The 17488-nt window shown below is 37.5% G+C and overlaps 1 protein-coding gene across 3 annotated transcripts; it reads left to right on the forward strand.

Moving 5' to 3' along the window:
• Positions 1 to 4827: 4827 nt before the first annotated feature.
• Positions 4828 to 11468, forward strand: LOC109194238 (scavenger receptor cysteine-rich type 1 protein M130-like). Of its 3 annotated transcripts, XM_019354195.2 has the most exons (8): positions 4828 to 5049; positions 5226 to 5261; positions 5348 to 5671; positions 6587 to 6862; positions 6969 to 7262; positions 7721 to 8044; positions 10575 to 10700; positions 10794 to 11468. In XM_019354195.2, exons 1-8 carry the CDS (start codon positions 4980 to 4982, stop codon positions 10934 to 10936), a joined length of 1593 nt encoding a protein of 530 aa, XP_019209740.1. In that variant the 5' UTR covers positions 4828 to 4979; the 3' UTR covers positions 10937 to 11468. The 3 variants fall into 3 exon arrangements, with proteins under 3 accessions (XP_019209740.1, XP_019209739.1, XP_019209741.1); XM_019354194.2 differs by having other exon boundaries at positions 5005 to 5261; XM_019354196.2 differs by lacking the exon at positions 6969 to 7262 and having other exon boundaries at positions 5005 to 5261.
• The last annotated feature ends 6020 nt before the right edge of the window (positions 11469 to 17488 follow it).

Below are 17488 nucleotides of genomic sequence, written 5' to 3' on the forward strand. Positions count from 1 at the left end.
CTCAGAGTTAGAATAAGATTCTCCATCAACGTCAGGCTTCAGCTCCTCCACAAAGAGAAGAAGTGTAAAGAGGCGAATGGGGCATTATGAGGAAAATCCAAGCCAAGTTTCAGGTCTCAGCTCTTTAATAAGCAGTAATACCAACAACAGTTACAGCCTCAGAGTCACAAACTGCTTCGCTTTTGTTTGCCATCACTGGATTTCACTAATTTAGTGAATTTATTAGTCTAGTTTTTAGTCCAATCACTTTTAAACTCACAAAAATCTCCTTTACTGTTTACTGTTTGTCACAAACATGCCTGATCAGCGACGTTTGCACCAGGTATGACTCTCATGAGGTAAATATTGGATTAGCTCTTGGACATTGGCAGTTTCCTGTGTATCCTTCCCCAATAAATCCTGACCATCAAACATTTATTTCCTACATTGTTTAAAAGACTGATTTGTAGTTGGAAATTTCTTTCTTTAAAGGAAAACATCAAAATAAAAACAAGCTGACATTACTGGAAAAATGCAGTGAGGTTCTCATAAAATTCAGAATGACTTTTAATTATTCTAATTTTTCTTCTGATAAATATTCTTGACTTACCAGCACTCTTATGTCTGTTTTATGTCTGTCTGACTGAAAGATTTATTGTAAAACGGGCTGATTGAATTCTGATATCTGGCTGATTTGTTATACATCTTAAAAAGCTTTCTGGTGTATCAGCATTGTTATCAGATACAGTTTGTCAGCTCAATATAATACTTTTCTATAGGTTCTCTGTCATGTGATGCTGACTTTTTTTCTTCTTTATGCAGTAGAAATAGCCAACATCTGCTGATTTACTCCTCAACCTCTCTCTTCATAAAAGGTCTGTATAAATGTTTCTAACTAGGCTAAGAACTCTCTCCACCCAACAGTCCCATATACTTGTGCAGGTGTGAGAGGACAGTTTGTTTGTACTACAAATGGCAGGGAGAAAACTTGCTTTCCACCTGGAGTCGTTCTGTGGTGAAGGTCATTCTGCACATGCAGCCTGCTCCATTCTCTTGACAGTTTATCTTGTGGTCTGTTACGACACAACTCTTTTCAAATGTCCTACATTCCTCATCAGTTTAGGTCTTTATGCTGCTCATTTGCCAGCTCTACTCGCAAGTAATCCACTAGATCCCTTTTGGACTGTTCTAGTTGTCACACACACACAAACAGAAACACAAACAAACAAAGACACGTACAAAAAAAACAACTTATAACACTTTTCTTCTGATCACTCTATCAATATTATATCAGTAATTGTAAAATACTGTAGTAAGTATTGTATTTTGTTTGTAAAAAGTAGGATCAGTCAGATTCTCTGTCCTGCCAGGTTGCCCCCGAAGATGCGGCAATTGATCCTGAAAACATCCTCCCATCCACAGTACCTTTGGCGCCCTCTCCTGGAGATAAAACACTATCCTACAAGCAAAAGTCAGAGTGAATTCATGACGATGTTTATGTGAAGCTTAGTTTGGATCTTCTTTTGCTGCTGGTTCAGTCAATATTGTTTGGAGAGAGATCAAACTAACAGCTTTAGAATCAGCGCAAAAAGGGCGTAAACACAAAGCACGGACCCGCCGAAACATCAGAATCAGCGAGCTGTCGGCTTTCAGCCCGACCGTGTCCGTGCCGTCGGGTAGAAAGGCGACATTTCACTGATTCTGATCGGCAGGTCCGCGCATCGTGTTTACGTCTTTGTGCAGAAGCCGTGTACCTGCTCTCATTTACTGTTTTAAATGTTTGGTGGTTGTCAAACTTTCGTGACGTTTCACCTGAGATTTTGGAATTTTGGGTAAAATACATTTATATAAAAAAAAATCGATTCAGGATTTTAATGAATCGATATCACGTTATCCAAGCCAGAATCGATTTTAATCGATGAATCGATTATTAAAACCAGCCCTAATTCAATAGGCCCACCCCAAGGTGAGCAATAACTAACCTAGAGCTTTGTTTTTATTTGACATCTTTAGAAAAAGAAACCTGAGAATATATTTCAGACTGCACTATCTGTGCCTGTAGTAAAACCAGCTCTCAGCTACCTTCTGGTCTTTTATTACTGCTTTCTTCCTTATAGACTTTGTTCGCATTTTACTCTCATTCATCACTGGCCTGCCTCCTTCAAATGAACAAAAAAAAAAGAAGTAATTATCTCTATGATAGATAGATTCTCAGAACATAATGATAGAGCATGTTGTGAGACTTCAGGTATCAGGTATGAGGAAACGGTTCTTGATTTGCTGGATTTATATCTGATTATTCTGATTTCTTCTCCAGCTTGTCCTTTGTCCTTTCCCCCTGTACTTCCTAGGTTAATCATTTACATTTATTATTTTTAGTTACTTGTTTAATTTAGCTGGTTCTCTTTCATGTTCTGGTTGTCTAGGTCTCCTCTGTGTGTCCTCCCCTGTGTTCCCTTTGTGTAGTCAGTCATGTTAGTTTCTCTCTCACTCTATCTTTGTCTCACTCTCACACTCTGAAAGATTTGGCTGGGTACTGTAAACTACAGTACGTGAAGTGCCAGACATTGTCATAGTCATTCTCTAATATCATTTGTGAGCTCTGAGTAAAGCTTTGATGTCATTGGCAACTGATAGTACAATTACATCAATGTACTTGCGCCCTCATATGCATACTCAAGTAGTTACACTGTGAGACAAACCACCTCATGCCTGTGAACTACCTGTGGAAACCAAAAAAGATTCTTTGGCAATTTTGGCATGGCAAATATACAGAGGCAAAAGGAAAAACTAAATAACTATTCAGAATTAAACATCTTGTTTTAGTTATGAGTGTATATTATTTAGGAACAAGTGTATCCATGAGAGCAACAACTGATGTTTCAGTCAGCTAGTTTCTCAAGAGGGAGAGGAACAGTTGGGTTTTCTGCATTACAGAATTGTCAGTTGTGATGTGTTACATAGTTAACTGTATGTATCATCAGGAGGATTGCAAATCAATTAAAAATTAAGAATTTGTCAATACAAAACAGCTCGTTAAACTTTGTAATTTGTTTTGAGCCACTAAATGATTTTCAGAAGAAGTGTTTGTGGAGTTTCCAGCTGTTCAGTTAGCCTGTTTAATTACAGTGGACATGGCAGGATTTCCCTCTCCATCATTAAAACTTTCATTATTAACATACTAAAAGTTTCTTACATCACAGGTTAGTCGAGGAGGTTATTAAGAGACAACTTATCTGTTACACTGATAAATGAGAGTGCTTGTCTGCTTACTAAGCTCTAAACATTGGGGGGGTCAAGATCTCTTTCTAAATAAATAAATAAATCAGGGTAAATTCCCAGATGATTAAACATGCAACTATTTTGCAGGTAATACCTGAAACGAGTGAAGAAAGTCAACAGCCTATTTATGCAAGATAAGTCATAATTTATTGTGTGGGGTGTATTTTGGTTGGGTCTGATTGTAAAGGATGAATCTAAACAGGCATGAGTGAAGCTTTGTGATAAAACACTGTTTGAGATGAAAGGCGATAGATTGCTTTGGATTTTCAGATTTCAAGGACTGCCTGCCTGCCTTGCTCTGACTGAACACCACTAAATTGTAGTGCATACAGTACAATAAAGTTTTAAATGTTTGGATTGTTAATCTAAATATTACATTATGTGTCTGTTTGTTTGACAGTAGACAAAAAGAAGAAAAATCTTAATTAAGCTTGCTCTGTTGCACAATGTAATGGGCAGTCAGCTGCTGTTAGTGATACTGAAGAGTAAGAAGCATAGTAGTAAATACATTAAGAGTGATCTACACAATGCTCCAAAGTCGCACGTCAGGAGTGTTTCACTTTTTCAGTTTTCAAGCGCTCCAGAGAGGTCACGAGCATTCTCCCTTTTTAGATGACATAACTGAGTGGTTATGCATGTCTAACACAAAAAGTCAAAATTGGACAAAAGGATAATCCATCCATCCATTTATGGACACGTCTGCTGAGAAGATGATGTCTTACGATATTATATGATACGTGATTACTCTTAAATTGATTTCAAGAAGTGATTTTTTTAACTATATTTCCTACCTTCCCAATTACAAATATTTACAAACTCATTTGAAAAAAAAGTGTCAATGCTTTGTGAAATCTAAATAAAACAGAATGCAAATCAGGCAACTCTTATTTAAATAGGAAAATTGATAGTCTGTCCCAGTAATAATGATTATGGGCAGAACTTTGTGCTGTCAGAAACTGAATTTGTATAAGTTAAATTCAAATTTGAATTGTTCAGATTGAATCTGAATTGTAACTTGAATAAATGCTTTTTAGAACTGAATTTGAATAAGCCTAATTTGAAGTTCAATGTATTGGTTTGAAAATTATCGTCACTAAATTGAAATTGAATTTTATATTTTGAAAATGAATTCATTTGCTTTAAAACTTTATTTTATCCTTTAAAAATGTAGCTCTTGAATAATTTCAGTTTCACTTCTCACCATTCAGTTTCAGTTCCTAAGTTCAGTTTTTTGGGATGTACATCCAGTTCCGGTTCCAGAGTAATCGAATAGAACTACGTTTTAGCGAGGTGTACAGAAGGCATTGATTAGATGCCTGAACCACCTCTGTTATAATTTGGCGTGGACAGAGACACCACACATGAAGACACAGTGGTGGGAGTCACCGCACCGAGTGCTCCGATTACACTAGACATTCGGTTTTCTTGATGCACATACATGCACACAGATGTACATAAAAAAAAAAAATCAGGTCCATGTGAAAGGGAAATATTTGTATGTATTTTAAGCCCAGGACTGGTAAATGTGTTGTTTGAGTGCTGCAGTTTGTTTTGGTGCTCTAAAGTTCAGAGTTGTTCAGTATTACTGCTCTGTTACTTTCATGTAAGAAAAAACGAAAGAAAGAAATCAAAAGGAGAAGTGTTTCAGAAGGATAACCAATGTGAAGTGTTTTTGTAAACCACAGGCTTTAGTTGAATTTTCTGTTCTGATAAATGACATGATGCAGCAGCCTTTCTTCTCAGTCATGGAGGGCAGAGAAAAGAGAGTGCTTCATTTCTTGATCCTCGGTAAAACAGATTTTCCATAATGTTTAATGCTTTTCTTTATTGTAGAGACAGTATGAAAAAGTATTTCAGACACAGTTATCAATTTAAGTATTCATCACTTTACAACAACTTTTCTTACAGTATTTTTAGCCTGAATAACTGTTGTGATCATATTCTATGTTTTCATTTTCCCATAGCTGCTTATCTCGTGGCCTCACCTTCACCTTCTGCAGGTCAGTCTGTTCTAACCTGTCATACTTACATTTTTTCAGTTTAAAGGCTTTTTGCAATATAGTTCATATTGTCTTTTTCCACATAGGTCAGATCAGATTAGCTGGATCTGGGTCCACTCGGTGCTCTGGAAGAGTTGAAATCTATAACTCTTTACGTCACTCCTGGGGAACAGTCTGTGATGATGGCTGGTGGGACTTAAAAGATGCTGAGGTGGTCTGTAGAGAGTTGGGCTGTGGGATAGCGCTGCAGACCCAGTGGTCTAATCATTTTGATCAAGGTAGAGTAAATGCCTTCCGCAGTAATGTGGGCTGTTCAGGAAGTGAAACTTCTCTAGATAATTGTTTTTACGCCACCCCACTTAGTTACAATTACTGTAACCATGGTCAGGATGCTGGCGTCGTCTGTTCAGGTAAGAAACTTTTGCATGAAGTATATGGTTTTATCACTTCATAATAACTTTTTTTTGTGTACTAATCAATACTTAGATTCTGGTTTCTTTTTATTCCATCATATTTTACTTTCCCAGTTATGAAAAGATGTTCAAATGTCTTGTTTTACTACACTTTGTCTTCTGAACATGTCTGCAGTTTAGTGCATATTTAACTAGATAACATCTCATTTGGATCATTGAAATATATTATTTTAACCAATTAAGTTTCTTAGTTAAACATTTTTTAAACAGTGTTGTCCAGTAAAAAAAAATGAAAATACATATCTTTAAAGGCAATTTCATCTAATTCAATTTTGGGCACACAGCAACTTCCACTTCAGAGGGAATTAAACACACCAAATTTAATGATGTTACTATGAAGGCCTGTAAATAACTCCTCATTTAAATGCCACTTAAAGACTGATTTAAAGACTTCTTCTTCAAAAAAAATCATCATCATTTCATCCCAAAGATCCTAAAAATATGTGGTGTTAAAATTGGACATCCCCCCCCAATTGTCCAGAGAGAAACCAAGTAGTAGCAGTGTATTGGAGAAGAGAAGGAGGCAGTACAGATTATTGTGGTATTCAGGGGTGAGCACACCTCCCTCATGTTTCTCTATGTATACATCAGAAGTTGGAGGTAGTGTAACCAGCACTAACAGTCCTGCACATAACTGCCAGCAGACACTAAATCAGATATAGCATGAAAAGAAAGAAGTGGGCTGGTAGTCAGCTGCAGAGTGGTTTTCAAATAGGACTCCTTAAATAAGATTTGCCATCTGGATGTATAAAATGGTATCAGCTAAGCTATCAGCCAGTACAACAGGCACTAAGATTATCTGATCTTAACTTGACTGTGTCCTGTCTTATGTAAAACTACATCATTTTTTAGAAACCCTCCCAGAGCCCACCATCTCCTTGTACAGTAATGAGGTCACCTGGGGTCAGGGCATCAGCATCACTTACTCAGTCTCAGATAAGTTCTCAGGTGGAACTTTTATCCTCCAGAAGACTTCAGGCTCATTCAGTCAGAGTCAAACATCCTCTACGAGCTCTGTTACATTCAATCTTCATAATGTGAACTTCGATCATGATGGACTGTACCAGTGTCAGTACATGAAAACAAGTCAAAGGTTCAACTCTTCCTCTGTTAGACTCTCTGTTACTGGTAAGAAGAAAATCCACTTTGCCAAGTTCTTTGTTTCATTCTCTTCTTTCAATAATAGAATCAGTAACCTGGTGAGATAATGCTTTCATATGTTGATATTTTTCAGTGAGTTTTCCAAAACCCAGTATCTCCATTTGCCCTGTTGGTGAGGTGACCTGGGGTCAGACTGTTGAAATCACATGTTCAGTCTCAACTCAGGTTTTAGGTGGATCGTTCACTCTGAGTCAAATTCAGGGTTCATTCATGAGGAGCCAAACCTCCAACACAAACTCTGCTACCTTCAATATTCCTAACGTGGACTTTGATAACGAGGGATTGTACCAGTGTCAGTATAAGAAAAGAGGCTCACGTCGTGAATTTAGCTCCCCATTAAGTGACTCGGTCAGACTCTCTGTTACTGGTAAGAAAAACAAATCATTTTTATCATAGATCCTTTGGTTTTGTTAAACTGTAACAAAGTTATTGAAAGAGTTTTTCAATCGTAGTTTTAAACATATTTAATTGTTGTATATAATAACAATGTATTAAAGGCTGAATCTGTAACTCTATAGTTTTTATTAACTTTGTTTATCTTCCATTTTCACTAAATGCTCTCAATGCTCCCACTGTAGCAAGGAGCAAGCAGACAGCATTAGAAGTTAGTTTTTGAAGACTGTGGAGCGTTTAGCAACAAAAGAATCAAATCTGAAGTTTGCAAAGATCTAAAAGAGTGAATTGTTCACTCTTTCATTCATCAAATCACAAGAAACATAACAAAAAAATGTTAATGCTGCACCATAACTGCTGAATGTGTAAACAAGAAACTAAGTGTTGTTTGATTCTGCTCCCTTCTTAATCCTGGTACCTTTTATTCCCCAGTGAGACTGCAGACACCCAGCATCTCCCTGACCTCTCCTAGTGCAGGTCTGGTCTGGGGTCCTGAAGGTGCAGAGATCACCAGGGGTTACAGTTTTGTCCTCACCTGCTCCGTTAACTCCAGATTTTCCAGTGGACGTTTCTTTCTCATCTTCTCTGACTCCAACATCACAGACAGCAAGCCAGCAGTCAACAACTCAGCCTCCTTTAGTTTCCCTGTAGCTGAGTATGAACACCAAGGCAACTACAGCTGTGTGTATGAAGTCACAGTGTCCACACGGACATTCAATTCTACTGCAACAGCACCCATTACTGTCATCATTAAATGTAAGTATAGTTTTGAATTTATCTTTTTAAATAACAGAACAGCATATAGCCCACAGTGACAGCGTAACTGTGTGTGATGTGCGCACTGTGGCTACTATATTCTCTAACTCTTTACACAGTTTATCTGTTTATTCTCCCAGCAAACAAGTGAGTCTCATTTGTTCATATAAATGTATGCTTAAGTAAGTCAATTTGATTCATAAAGCACATTTAAAACCAAATGCTTTACAAAACAAGACAGAAAATAAATAAAGAGAAGATAGGTTCCCAAACTTCAACTACACACTTTCAGACAACTTACATGTCAAAAAGCCTCCATCCGCTGTTTCAGTTGTTACCAAATGACTGATAAAAGAAAAAAAAAAGTCTTCATTTTAAATTTATAAACAGTCACAGTTAATGCATGTCTGAGGTCACTTGAGAGATCATTCCAGAGTCTCGATACAACTACAGCAGAAGTGTGACCCACTTTTTGTTAAGAGGGTTTGGGGTGCAGACCTTAAAGATCTTGAAAAACAAGAAAAAGAGTATCTATGGCTTTAACATGAAGAGTGCCACTTTCTAGATTCTGTAATGTAATTTATTTGTTTGTCAAATTTCAATTTGTGTCAAAGATTACCCTAAACTTTTTAAGTTGTGTTTTGCACTAAAAAGGGGTTTAATGTCCGAGCTACAACTTCAGGGACAAACAAAATATGTTGTTTAATTGTAAGAAACTATGACACATTCAAATTTTTGATATAAAATATTCAGTCACTGAGCTTTCACACATTTCCAAAATCTAAGGTAAATATAATTGTAAGTTATCTACATAGCTGTGAAAAGAGATGCGCAGAGAAAAGGAACAGGCCTAAAAACAGGCCATTGTTAAACTCTGTAGCAGGTTTTATGCTGCAGGGATGCCTGACAGGACGCAGAGGTGCTTATGTTAGTATGTTAGTGTTGTCTTTGTTTGCCTGTTACAGCTGTTGTTCCACACTTTTGCTCTTTTGCTCCTTTCGTTTTGTTCTCCACCAATTGCTCAGGCCTCCACCTCTGCTCCTGCCACACTAAGTAGAGAGGATGATCTTGTTCACTGTCCTCCGTTCTCTCCATGGCAAAGCATGTAATAGACATGCCGGTCTACTGTGTTCTTTTCACATTTACCTCTCCAAATTTTGAAATGGACATGCAGAAGTTGCAGAAAGGTCCTCTAAATGTTGTTCTCATCTAGGAAAGACAAGAGTTGATTTAAAACACCTTTTTCTAAAACTTTAACAAAGAATGACAGTTTTAAAATAGGCTGATAATTACTCAGGACACCAACATTCACATTTAGAAATACCTGTACAGCTGAGTGTTTAAAACTATACCAGAATAGTGCCTGTTTTAAATTTCTAATTTTAAAAGTAGAAAGGGAAGCAAAAGCAGATGGGCACAGGTGACGCAATAGAGTGCTAAAAAATACATTTATGCACAAAAAAAAAAACCTTCTCTCTACAGCAGTCCTTCGATAAACATGTTGGAGTCTGGAGTCTCTCACTGTACAGGTTTGGCATCAACAAAAATTTGATCACTGCTCTCTCTCTATTGTACTTGTATTTGTTTTCTTTTGGGTTTGTTTGTTTTTTCAGTTTAGACCATGTGCTTTTAGGTCCACGTAAACTAAGACAAATTTTTTAGCTCTTGCAGATGCCTCTATGAATCCACATCAACCATTAACAGTTATATATAAGGTATAAGTGCTGACAACAGGAGGATTATTTCACTTACCCGAAAGTGCACTGATTGCATTTGGTTTACATTTGTGGCATGCTTTTGCCTTTTGACACATTCATCCCTTTATGACAAGAATTTTTGCATTATAAAAGAGTTCATGCTTAAATCCTTAAACTGGTAAGTAGGTTTAATACTTTTACTTGGCTAAAGCTTTCATAAATGCTCTGAAAATTACTTATTTGATTTAAATGTGGAAGTCTTACAAGATTAATCCAACGCAGTTTCACAGAATCTAAATAAAAAGTCATAAAAAAAAATAAAGCTCTTGATTTTCATGCTCCTGCCAAACTAATTGCCACACACAACTGGGGTAGAACGTTGTTTTGCTTCTGGTTAAAAGAATCACTGTAGTGTATCACCATACATAGGATGTAAAAACTGCAAAAATAGTAGGATAATAATAGGAATAATAATAATGGGGTTGAGTTGGGTTTGAGTGTTTTGGTTACCTGAGCTAATTGTGTTTGCATTTAGCACCTTTTGCCTGTGTATCATTTTCTGTGGGTGCTCCAGCTCCCTCTAACAGTCCAAACATGCATGTTAGATACAAATGTCATTCTAAACAATAAAAAAAAGGCTCTATACATCTGTAGATTCATCCAATGACCTGTCTGCAGTGTGTCTTGAACTCATTTCTGATTAACACACGTTTGCCAAAAAAGAGCCTCCTTACTATGTAAAACCATAATTTCAAAGGAAATAGAAAGTCCCAATAATTCATGCTGAACCACTTTCTATCGTTCATATTTGACTAAAACCTTTTCTCTCTTAGTTCCTTGGATGCTGCTGGTCTCGTCTGTAGTTCCTGTGGTCCTGCTGCTCCTGCTGGTCTCGTTGGTGGTGTTACTGGTGCCCAGGAGAAGGAGACAAACACAGCAGGCCCACATCCACACCACAGGTCAGTGCTCACCAAAACAAACAATGTATTAGATGAATCAGCAGCTTTGTTTTGATCATGATGTCCAGAAAAATCTCATCTGCTCTGTTTCAGTGACTCTAAAATCCTGCAATGAAGAAGATGACATCAGTGACGAGGAGAGGATCTATTTGAATGTTGAGACACTGAACACCTACAGGAATTTTACCAAACAACTGGAAGGAGCGGAGAGAGAGGAAACAGAGGAGAAGAGATAAAATCCCATCAATAGAAGTGATTTTAGTCTAAATTGAGCTGTACATATATAGTACGTACATTTTTTTAAAGTATAGAGTAAAAGAATACATAAAGCAAAGTTGTTTTTATTGTGAAGCCTGAAAAAGATTTGTCTTTTAGATGATTAGTAAAATGATATAATGCAAGTAATTTGCAATAAAAACAAAAAACAACTTGTTCTTGGAGTATTTGGAAATTAATTACACAATATAACTGCTACTATCTCCAAAACAGTGACCTACAGCACACACCTGTATTTATTATTCAGGCCACTCACCTGTCTGACTGTTACATACATACAGTCTTGGTCTTCGACATCATCATGTAGAATATATCTTTAGCCTAAAACAGATACACACAAGCCTGGATGCATTATGGCACCTTTTAACCAATAGCTTCCCCTTTCCTGGCGTCAAACCACCTCTTTTCTGTGAACCATTTCTGAAAAACTCAAATGACTGCTTTTTGCTTTTTTGTAGTTTTCCCAAAATATGAATAGATAAATAAGTTAACCCAGCTGAGTTATTACGAATCATGCTTATTTAGCAGTCCGTGTAAATTATGTGTGCAGGAACAAGTGTTGGTTTCGACCATTTCTTTTTCTATATATTAAAGAGAAGTGGGACAGGTGGCTTTGCAGCCTTAAAAAAATCTTCATTGATAAAAACACAAACCTTAGCTGTAACACACACACCTATGGTAGGCATTTATTTATTACTATTATCATAGTTATTTTGTCTGTGTCCCTGTAAAGAAATATGAAAAGCCTGTGTGGTTTTCACATTCCTTTTTGTTGACTACAACATTCAAACTAAAATGTAAATTAGTTTTTAGGGAGCACAAAATGTTCCAGCATGCAAAATGCTGGAAAAGACTTAACAACAAACAAATTAAATTCTACAATAACTGTAATATCTCTCAGGTAGAGGGTGAGGTATTTCAGAAAATCAAGCTGAGTATGCTGCAGCTATTATCCACTGCTAATACCTGCTACTCACTGAATTGGAGCAAGAAGCTATACTGCCCTCAAGTGGAAGAGAATGTAACTGTTCTGCCTGTCACAACGCTCCGCTCGCTCGGAGTACCAATCAGGTGAATTTGGCAGCAGTGGTTGAGAAACACTGCTCTATAGACACAGACCCTCTGCATTTATTTTACTCAAACTTTCCTATATATATATTTTTTTATATAATGTCATTTGTCATGATCTCACTTCTGCTGACCCATGCCTTTCATTTATGGCTTTAAATAACAGCTATGAAGCAGTGATGTGTCATGTTAGCTGTTTGTTGCCTTTGTTCCTCTCTCCTTGTGTCTCTTTCCCTCCTGTGTTTGCTTGACTGGTGGGAGCTCTAAGATGCAACAAAGAGAGGAGGAAAGTAATTAAGGGTGTAAAATCTGAGAAGTGAAAAGAACGTGAATGTTTTGTTTCCTGCATTTGTTCATAGTTTACTGAAAATGTACACTCTTCTTGGAAAATTTGAAAGTATCACAGGTCTGATCTGAGTGCCTGAAACATTTGCACAGTACAGCATGTATTTTGGACAAGTCTTTGCTTTTGAGTAAGTTTGTCGTCATTTCACACCAACTGATCTGTTGAGCTTTATGTTTTACTATAGACTGAGACGTTGCTGTGCATCGGCTCATATGCCGAACTTTGCTACTCCGTACTTCGTGCTCATTTTAATTATTTGTTCATTGCTGTCCAGTATCTCTATAAAGTAAACAGTTTGATGATGTTTTGATTCTTCTTTTATGCTTTTTAATATTTGTCTAATTTGTGACTGGCCATATCAGATAAAGATATGTTTGTGCTTAATCAAAATATTTACAAATGAGATTTAAATGTCTCTATAAGGCAATGGATTTTATTGACTGATCTACTGATTCTTATTTTTTTGTTAGCTAGACTATATTTCTCTAATGGACAGGTAAGGTAAGGGAAATTACAGAAAAAAGACAATATAACAAACCAGTGACCAGTAACCTCTTTTGGTTGGATGGTCAGTCAGTGTCCTACAATACTGTGCCAAAGTCTTGAACCACCCTTCATTTTTCAATATTTTGTTGATAAAATGGGAAGTAGGTGCAGCGATTTCTTGGAATTTGCAACATGCATTGAAATATAGTCTATAAGGAAAAAACAGAGTTTGTACAGTTCTATCAAGCTTGAATACCTTTATTCTTCAACACAGCCTGAACTTCCTTAGGCAGCTTTCTTGTCATGTGTTTAAGTAGTCATCGGGAATATTTCCCCAGTATGAAGCTAAATCTGTTGCAAAATATTCTTGAAGGACATTCAAAGCTCTTCTTTGGATGTGAGGTAACTCTTCAGTTATATAGTTTTTTTGTCCTCAACTTGTCCAGTTGAACACTTTTTTAAGAACACAATGCACAGCAGCTCTTTTAGAATCACGTTATTGTTCCAAAAAAATACTGTATTATGTCTTTATTTTTGCCTTTTTCCTAGATTCAACGAAAGAAACTGTGACAAATTATGTTTTGTAAAAAGCTGCCAGTGTCAAAGTGCCTGATAATACAATTTAAAGCTGTTTCTTGTTCTGTGAATACACAACACTGGTTGGTCTTCAATGCATGATTGATTCATAAGTCTGTGTTAACTAGCTTATAAAAAAACCAACAACCTTGCAGTGAAGGTGATTTGCGTATTGAACTGAACATTTGACGCAAATCCAACTTTAAGTAGTCAAATGATTTTGGTCAATTCAATCATGTTTTGGTAAATCGAGTGAAAGTAAAATTCCCCAAGATAAGATTCATCTTGAAACCACCTCAGTTACAGTTGCTGACTATGTAAACATGCTGCATTAACATGCTGTTCAGTGTTTCATTATCCCGGTTTACTGCCCCCATTTTTTCTTGGTGTGCAAACCTGACTGACAGGCTCTCTTTTAGCATGCATTGTATACAGTGAAAGTAATACAGTGTGCATTCATCTGTTGAGCTCTTCCTCTGTTGAAAATGCAATTCGAGCTAGATGGAAGAGTACAACAAAAGAAGTCTCTGAGAACCACAGCACGGAAAATGAAAGCATGAGGCAGAGGCATGAGGCAAAGTGTGGGAACAAAGAAATTGCTTTCAGACGGATGAGGATGCAGGAATTCGGAAGTTTGAAATTTTTGTCAGGCATAAAAAATAAATAAATATAACAATAATTCTTCCATTGTTATTTCCATCCAGCAAGGTGAGTTATGTGGATAAAATCTCTTAACACGACGAAACAATGAAACATATTTCTGAAGAGGGAAATAAAGGAAAGCATGATACCAGTCTGTGTAAGAGCAAACAGAAAAAAAGAGAAAACAGCTTTCACATTTTCATCTGTGACATCTGTACAAATTGGTCCTCTTCATTCATTTAAATTCAGCATATCTGTTACAATAAAAATAAAATATACACTTTTAAAATTGCAGAAAAACGTAACACAAAATGAAATCAGCAGGACGCTTTGACACTGTTCTTCCTTCCTGTTAATACAACTTCTTTGCAGACTATAAGAGGTTTATTCACCTGACACTAGTGCAGCTCCTAGAAGCAAAATATCAAGTATTTCACTCACAGCAAAGTACTCGATGGTTGTGGGTATGATCAGTGTTGGGGAGTAACGGAATATACGTACGGCGTTACGTATTAAAATACAAAATATGAGTAACTGTGTTCCGTTACAGTTCCCCTTTTAAAAGGTGGTATTCAGAATACAGTTACTTTGTTGAAATAAATGATTACACGGCGGCCTTTTCCTGTTTCATATGTTAGGCTGTCCCCTCTCTATTTTTGGTAATTCCACGCCAAAACAAAACACGCATTAAGAGGCTCTAATGCCTGTGTCTCAATCTCGTGGCCCATGTCAGCTCTACTTGTGGCCCCGCATAATGACGTGACGAAATATTTTAAAAATTATTATTCAAAAAATTATTTAATATGAAGGCAATAGGCAGAGTGTTACAGGCATAGACTTAAAGAATGTAGCCTCATGGGCAGTGTAGCCCAGTTGTAAGTGCTATTAGGACTCGACTGTACACTGTGTTCGTGCACATTGCACATTGTTCTTTGCAGTAGGAAGAGTTCAGTCTTTGTGAGCTGCATGGATGACATGCTGCACAGGCTTCCTTTTATGGGCGGTCTAAGTTAATGTTGGGTGATTCACATTAGCAACCACTGCATTATTATTTTTAGCTTCATTCATTATACTGCAGGCTGTGGCGGTTGAACAGGTTAGTTGTGCTGCGTTGTGCACCCTTTGCATCTCTTCTTGGTTGACATTGCTTGCCTTGAATCCAAAGAATCTCTGTTCTTATGTACCAGAAATTTGAATTTCGTTGCATAACTGTGTTTTAATGTAGTGTTCACTTGTCCAAACTATTTCAGAGCCTACGAAGCAAGTTCAATTTAGCCTGGATAACTTTATGTGATCTGGGGCCTGTTCTTCGTACCTCGCTTACTACATCCAAGATCAAATGACACATCCAAGATCAAATCATCGCGCTAACTTTGAGCTCGCTAATCCGGTTCTCCGAACACACCTGTTGTTGACGATTAGTATAGCTGGATGAAGTAATCTGAGATCACTGGGTGGCTGAAAAGGGGCTACGCATCGATAGTAGAAACATTGATCGGCAACCCTGTGATTGGTTGGCGAAGATGTCGAAGGAGCGCGCTCAGTATTTCACGGCAGCAGAGCAAGAACTCTTGATTGAGGGATATCAGGAGTTTCAGAGTTTAATTAAAACGCAGGGGAACACTGCAAAGGCTGCAAAAGCAAGGAGAGAGGGCTGGCAGAAAGTTGCTGACAAATTAAACTCGTAAATAATTTATTAGATTATATTACATTATATCCTCTTTCACATTAGAGCCACAACAGGACCCACTAGAACATGGGAACAAGTAAAAGTGAAATATAAGAATATTCCACAGAATGGTAATATTTATCACTTATATTGCTTTTAGTCTCTTGAAAAGAGACCCTGAAATAATCTGTTTGTTTGTTTATAACAGCAACCAAGAAAAGGGCAGAGCAAATAAAGACAGGTGGTGGTCCTGCACCCCTTGTCACACCCCGGCAGAGGAGCTGGCCCTAGGGTTGAATGCCACCAGACCCATTGTTGAGGGCATCCCTGGGGAAGCTCTTCCTTAGACCAGCAGCCGGGGTGCAGTAGCAGCACCTTCATAACTGGTGCTATTTATACAATGTAAAATATTTGGTTGTTGCCTTAATTAAAATGCTTTTTGTACTGTGACATTTATTGACATTGTGGGGTTTTTTGTGTAGTTTTACATAACACTCCATCACTTTTACCTGTTCCCATGCAAGGGGTGACTGAAGCATGCACAGTAAGTTGGGAGATATATATATATCTATATATCTATAGAGAGAGAGAGAGAGAGAGAGAGAGAAAGAAGTAAATAATACCCTCACGGGAGAATCGATATCTCTCTATGAGCACACCGTCGCGCTGAGCTAAAGGATCCTGTTAATCCCGCAATATACGCTAAATTCTGTAAACTCTCCTTATCAATCTTGCACCTTCCTTGCTCGCGTACAAACGGACAGGACATGGCTGCGACAGACTTCCCAAATCCACCTTCGCTTTTATAGTCGTGGTCTCATCTTGATTACACGTAGTAATTTACTATTACTACTCTAAAATATGAATTACATCTGACATGATCTACTACATGTAATAGAATGATTAATAGTACATTTCCCTTTTTTTCGGAAATGACCTGTATGTATCTGTATGAAATCAATAAAAGAATCAAATGCTGCATTATCTTTAGTTACATTGATAATATTTATTTATGGTAAAACAGTGGCGAAATATCGCTCTTGCTTTCATATAACTGCAGCGGACATACCTGAGTGGCCGCGATCTAATCCTGTTTACATAAAGTAAACCTGCTCCCGAGCAGGTTTACGCTTACGGATCTGTTGCTATGACAGCAAGTCCCAGATGAGCTTCGAAGAACCGAACGATCCAAGATCACGCGAAATCGTCAACATTCAAATCCGGCTAACTTACTTAGCGAGGTACGAAGAACAGGCCCCTGGATTCACCTAACCTAACATGGGCAATAAGGATCATTTTACACTGAATGCTAAAACGAGGGTAGTGCAGTGGTTGATACTGCAGGTCCTGGATTTGAATCTAGTCTGCGTGGCGTTTGCATGCTCTCTCTGGGTACTCTGGCTTCTTCTGGTGGTCCAAAGACATGCATGGGGTTAGATTAACTGTTGATTCTAAATTTCCTGTAGATGTGAATAGATGTCTGCCTTTATGTATCAGCCCTATGACAGATTGGTGACTCATCCAGGGTGTGCCCTGTCACAGCTGGGCTTCTGTGACTCTGGATTGAATAAGTGGAAAAAATGGATGGATAGAAGATAAAGCTACAATATTAGAAAATATGAAGAGGTTAATTTACAACACAGACTGAAAGCAACACAGTTGCTACAGACAAATCACCAGTTTGTGAGTGTGTGAGAGGAAAAAGCACTGTATGAATGTGTGAGC

Source organism: Oreochromis niloticus, unplaced genomic scaffold (genome assembly GCF_001858045.2).
Source record: "Oreochromis niloticus isolate F11D_XX unplaced genomic scaffold, O_niloticus_UMD_NMBU tig00008781_pilon, whole genome shotgun sequence".
Lineage (NCBI taxonomy): Eukaryota > Metazoa > Chordata > Actinopteri > Cichliformes > Cichlidae > Oreochromis > Oreochromis niloticus.

Coding starts and splice junctions, on each gene's coding strand:
- LOC109194238 (XM_019354194.2), top strand. CDS start 5,069: ATGTTTAATGCTTTTCTTTATTGTAGAGACAGTATGAAAAAGTATTTC. Junction 8,045..10,574: donor CATTACTGTCATCATTAAAT/GTAAGTATAGTT, acceptor TTTCTCTCTTAG/TTCCTTGGATGCTGCTGGTC. Junction 10,701..10,793: donor GGCCCACATCCACACCACAG/GTCAGTGCTCAC, acceptor GCTCTGTTTCAG/TGACTCTAAAATCCTGCAAT.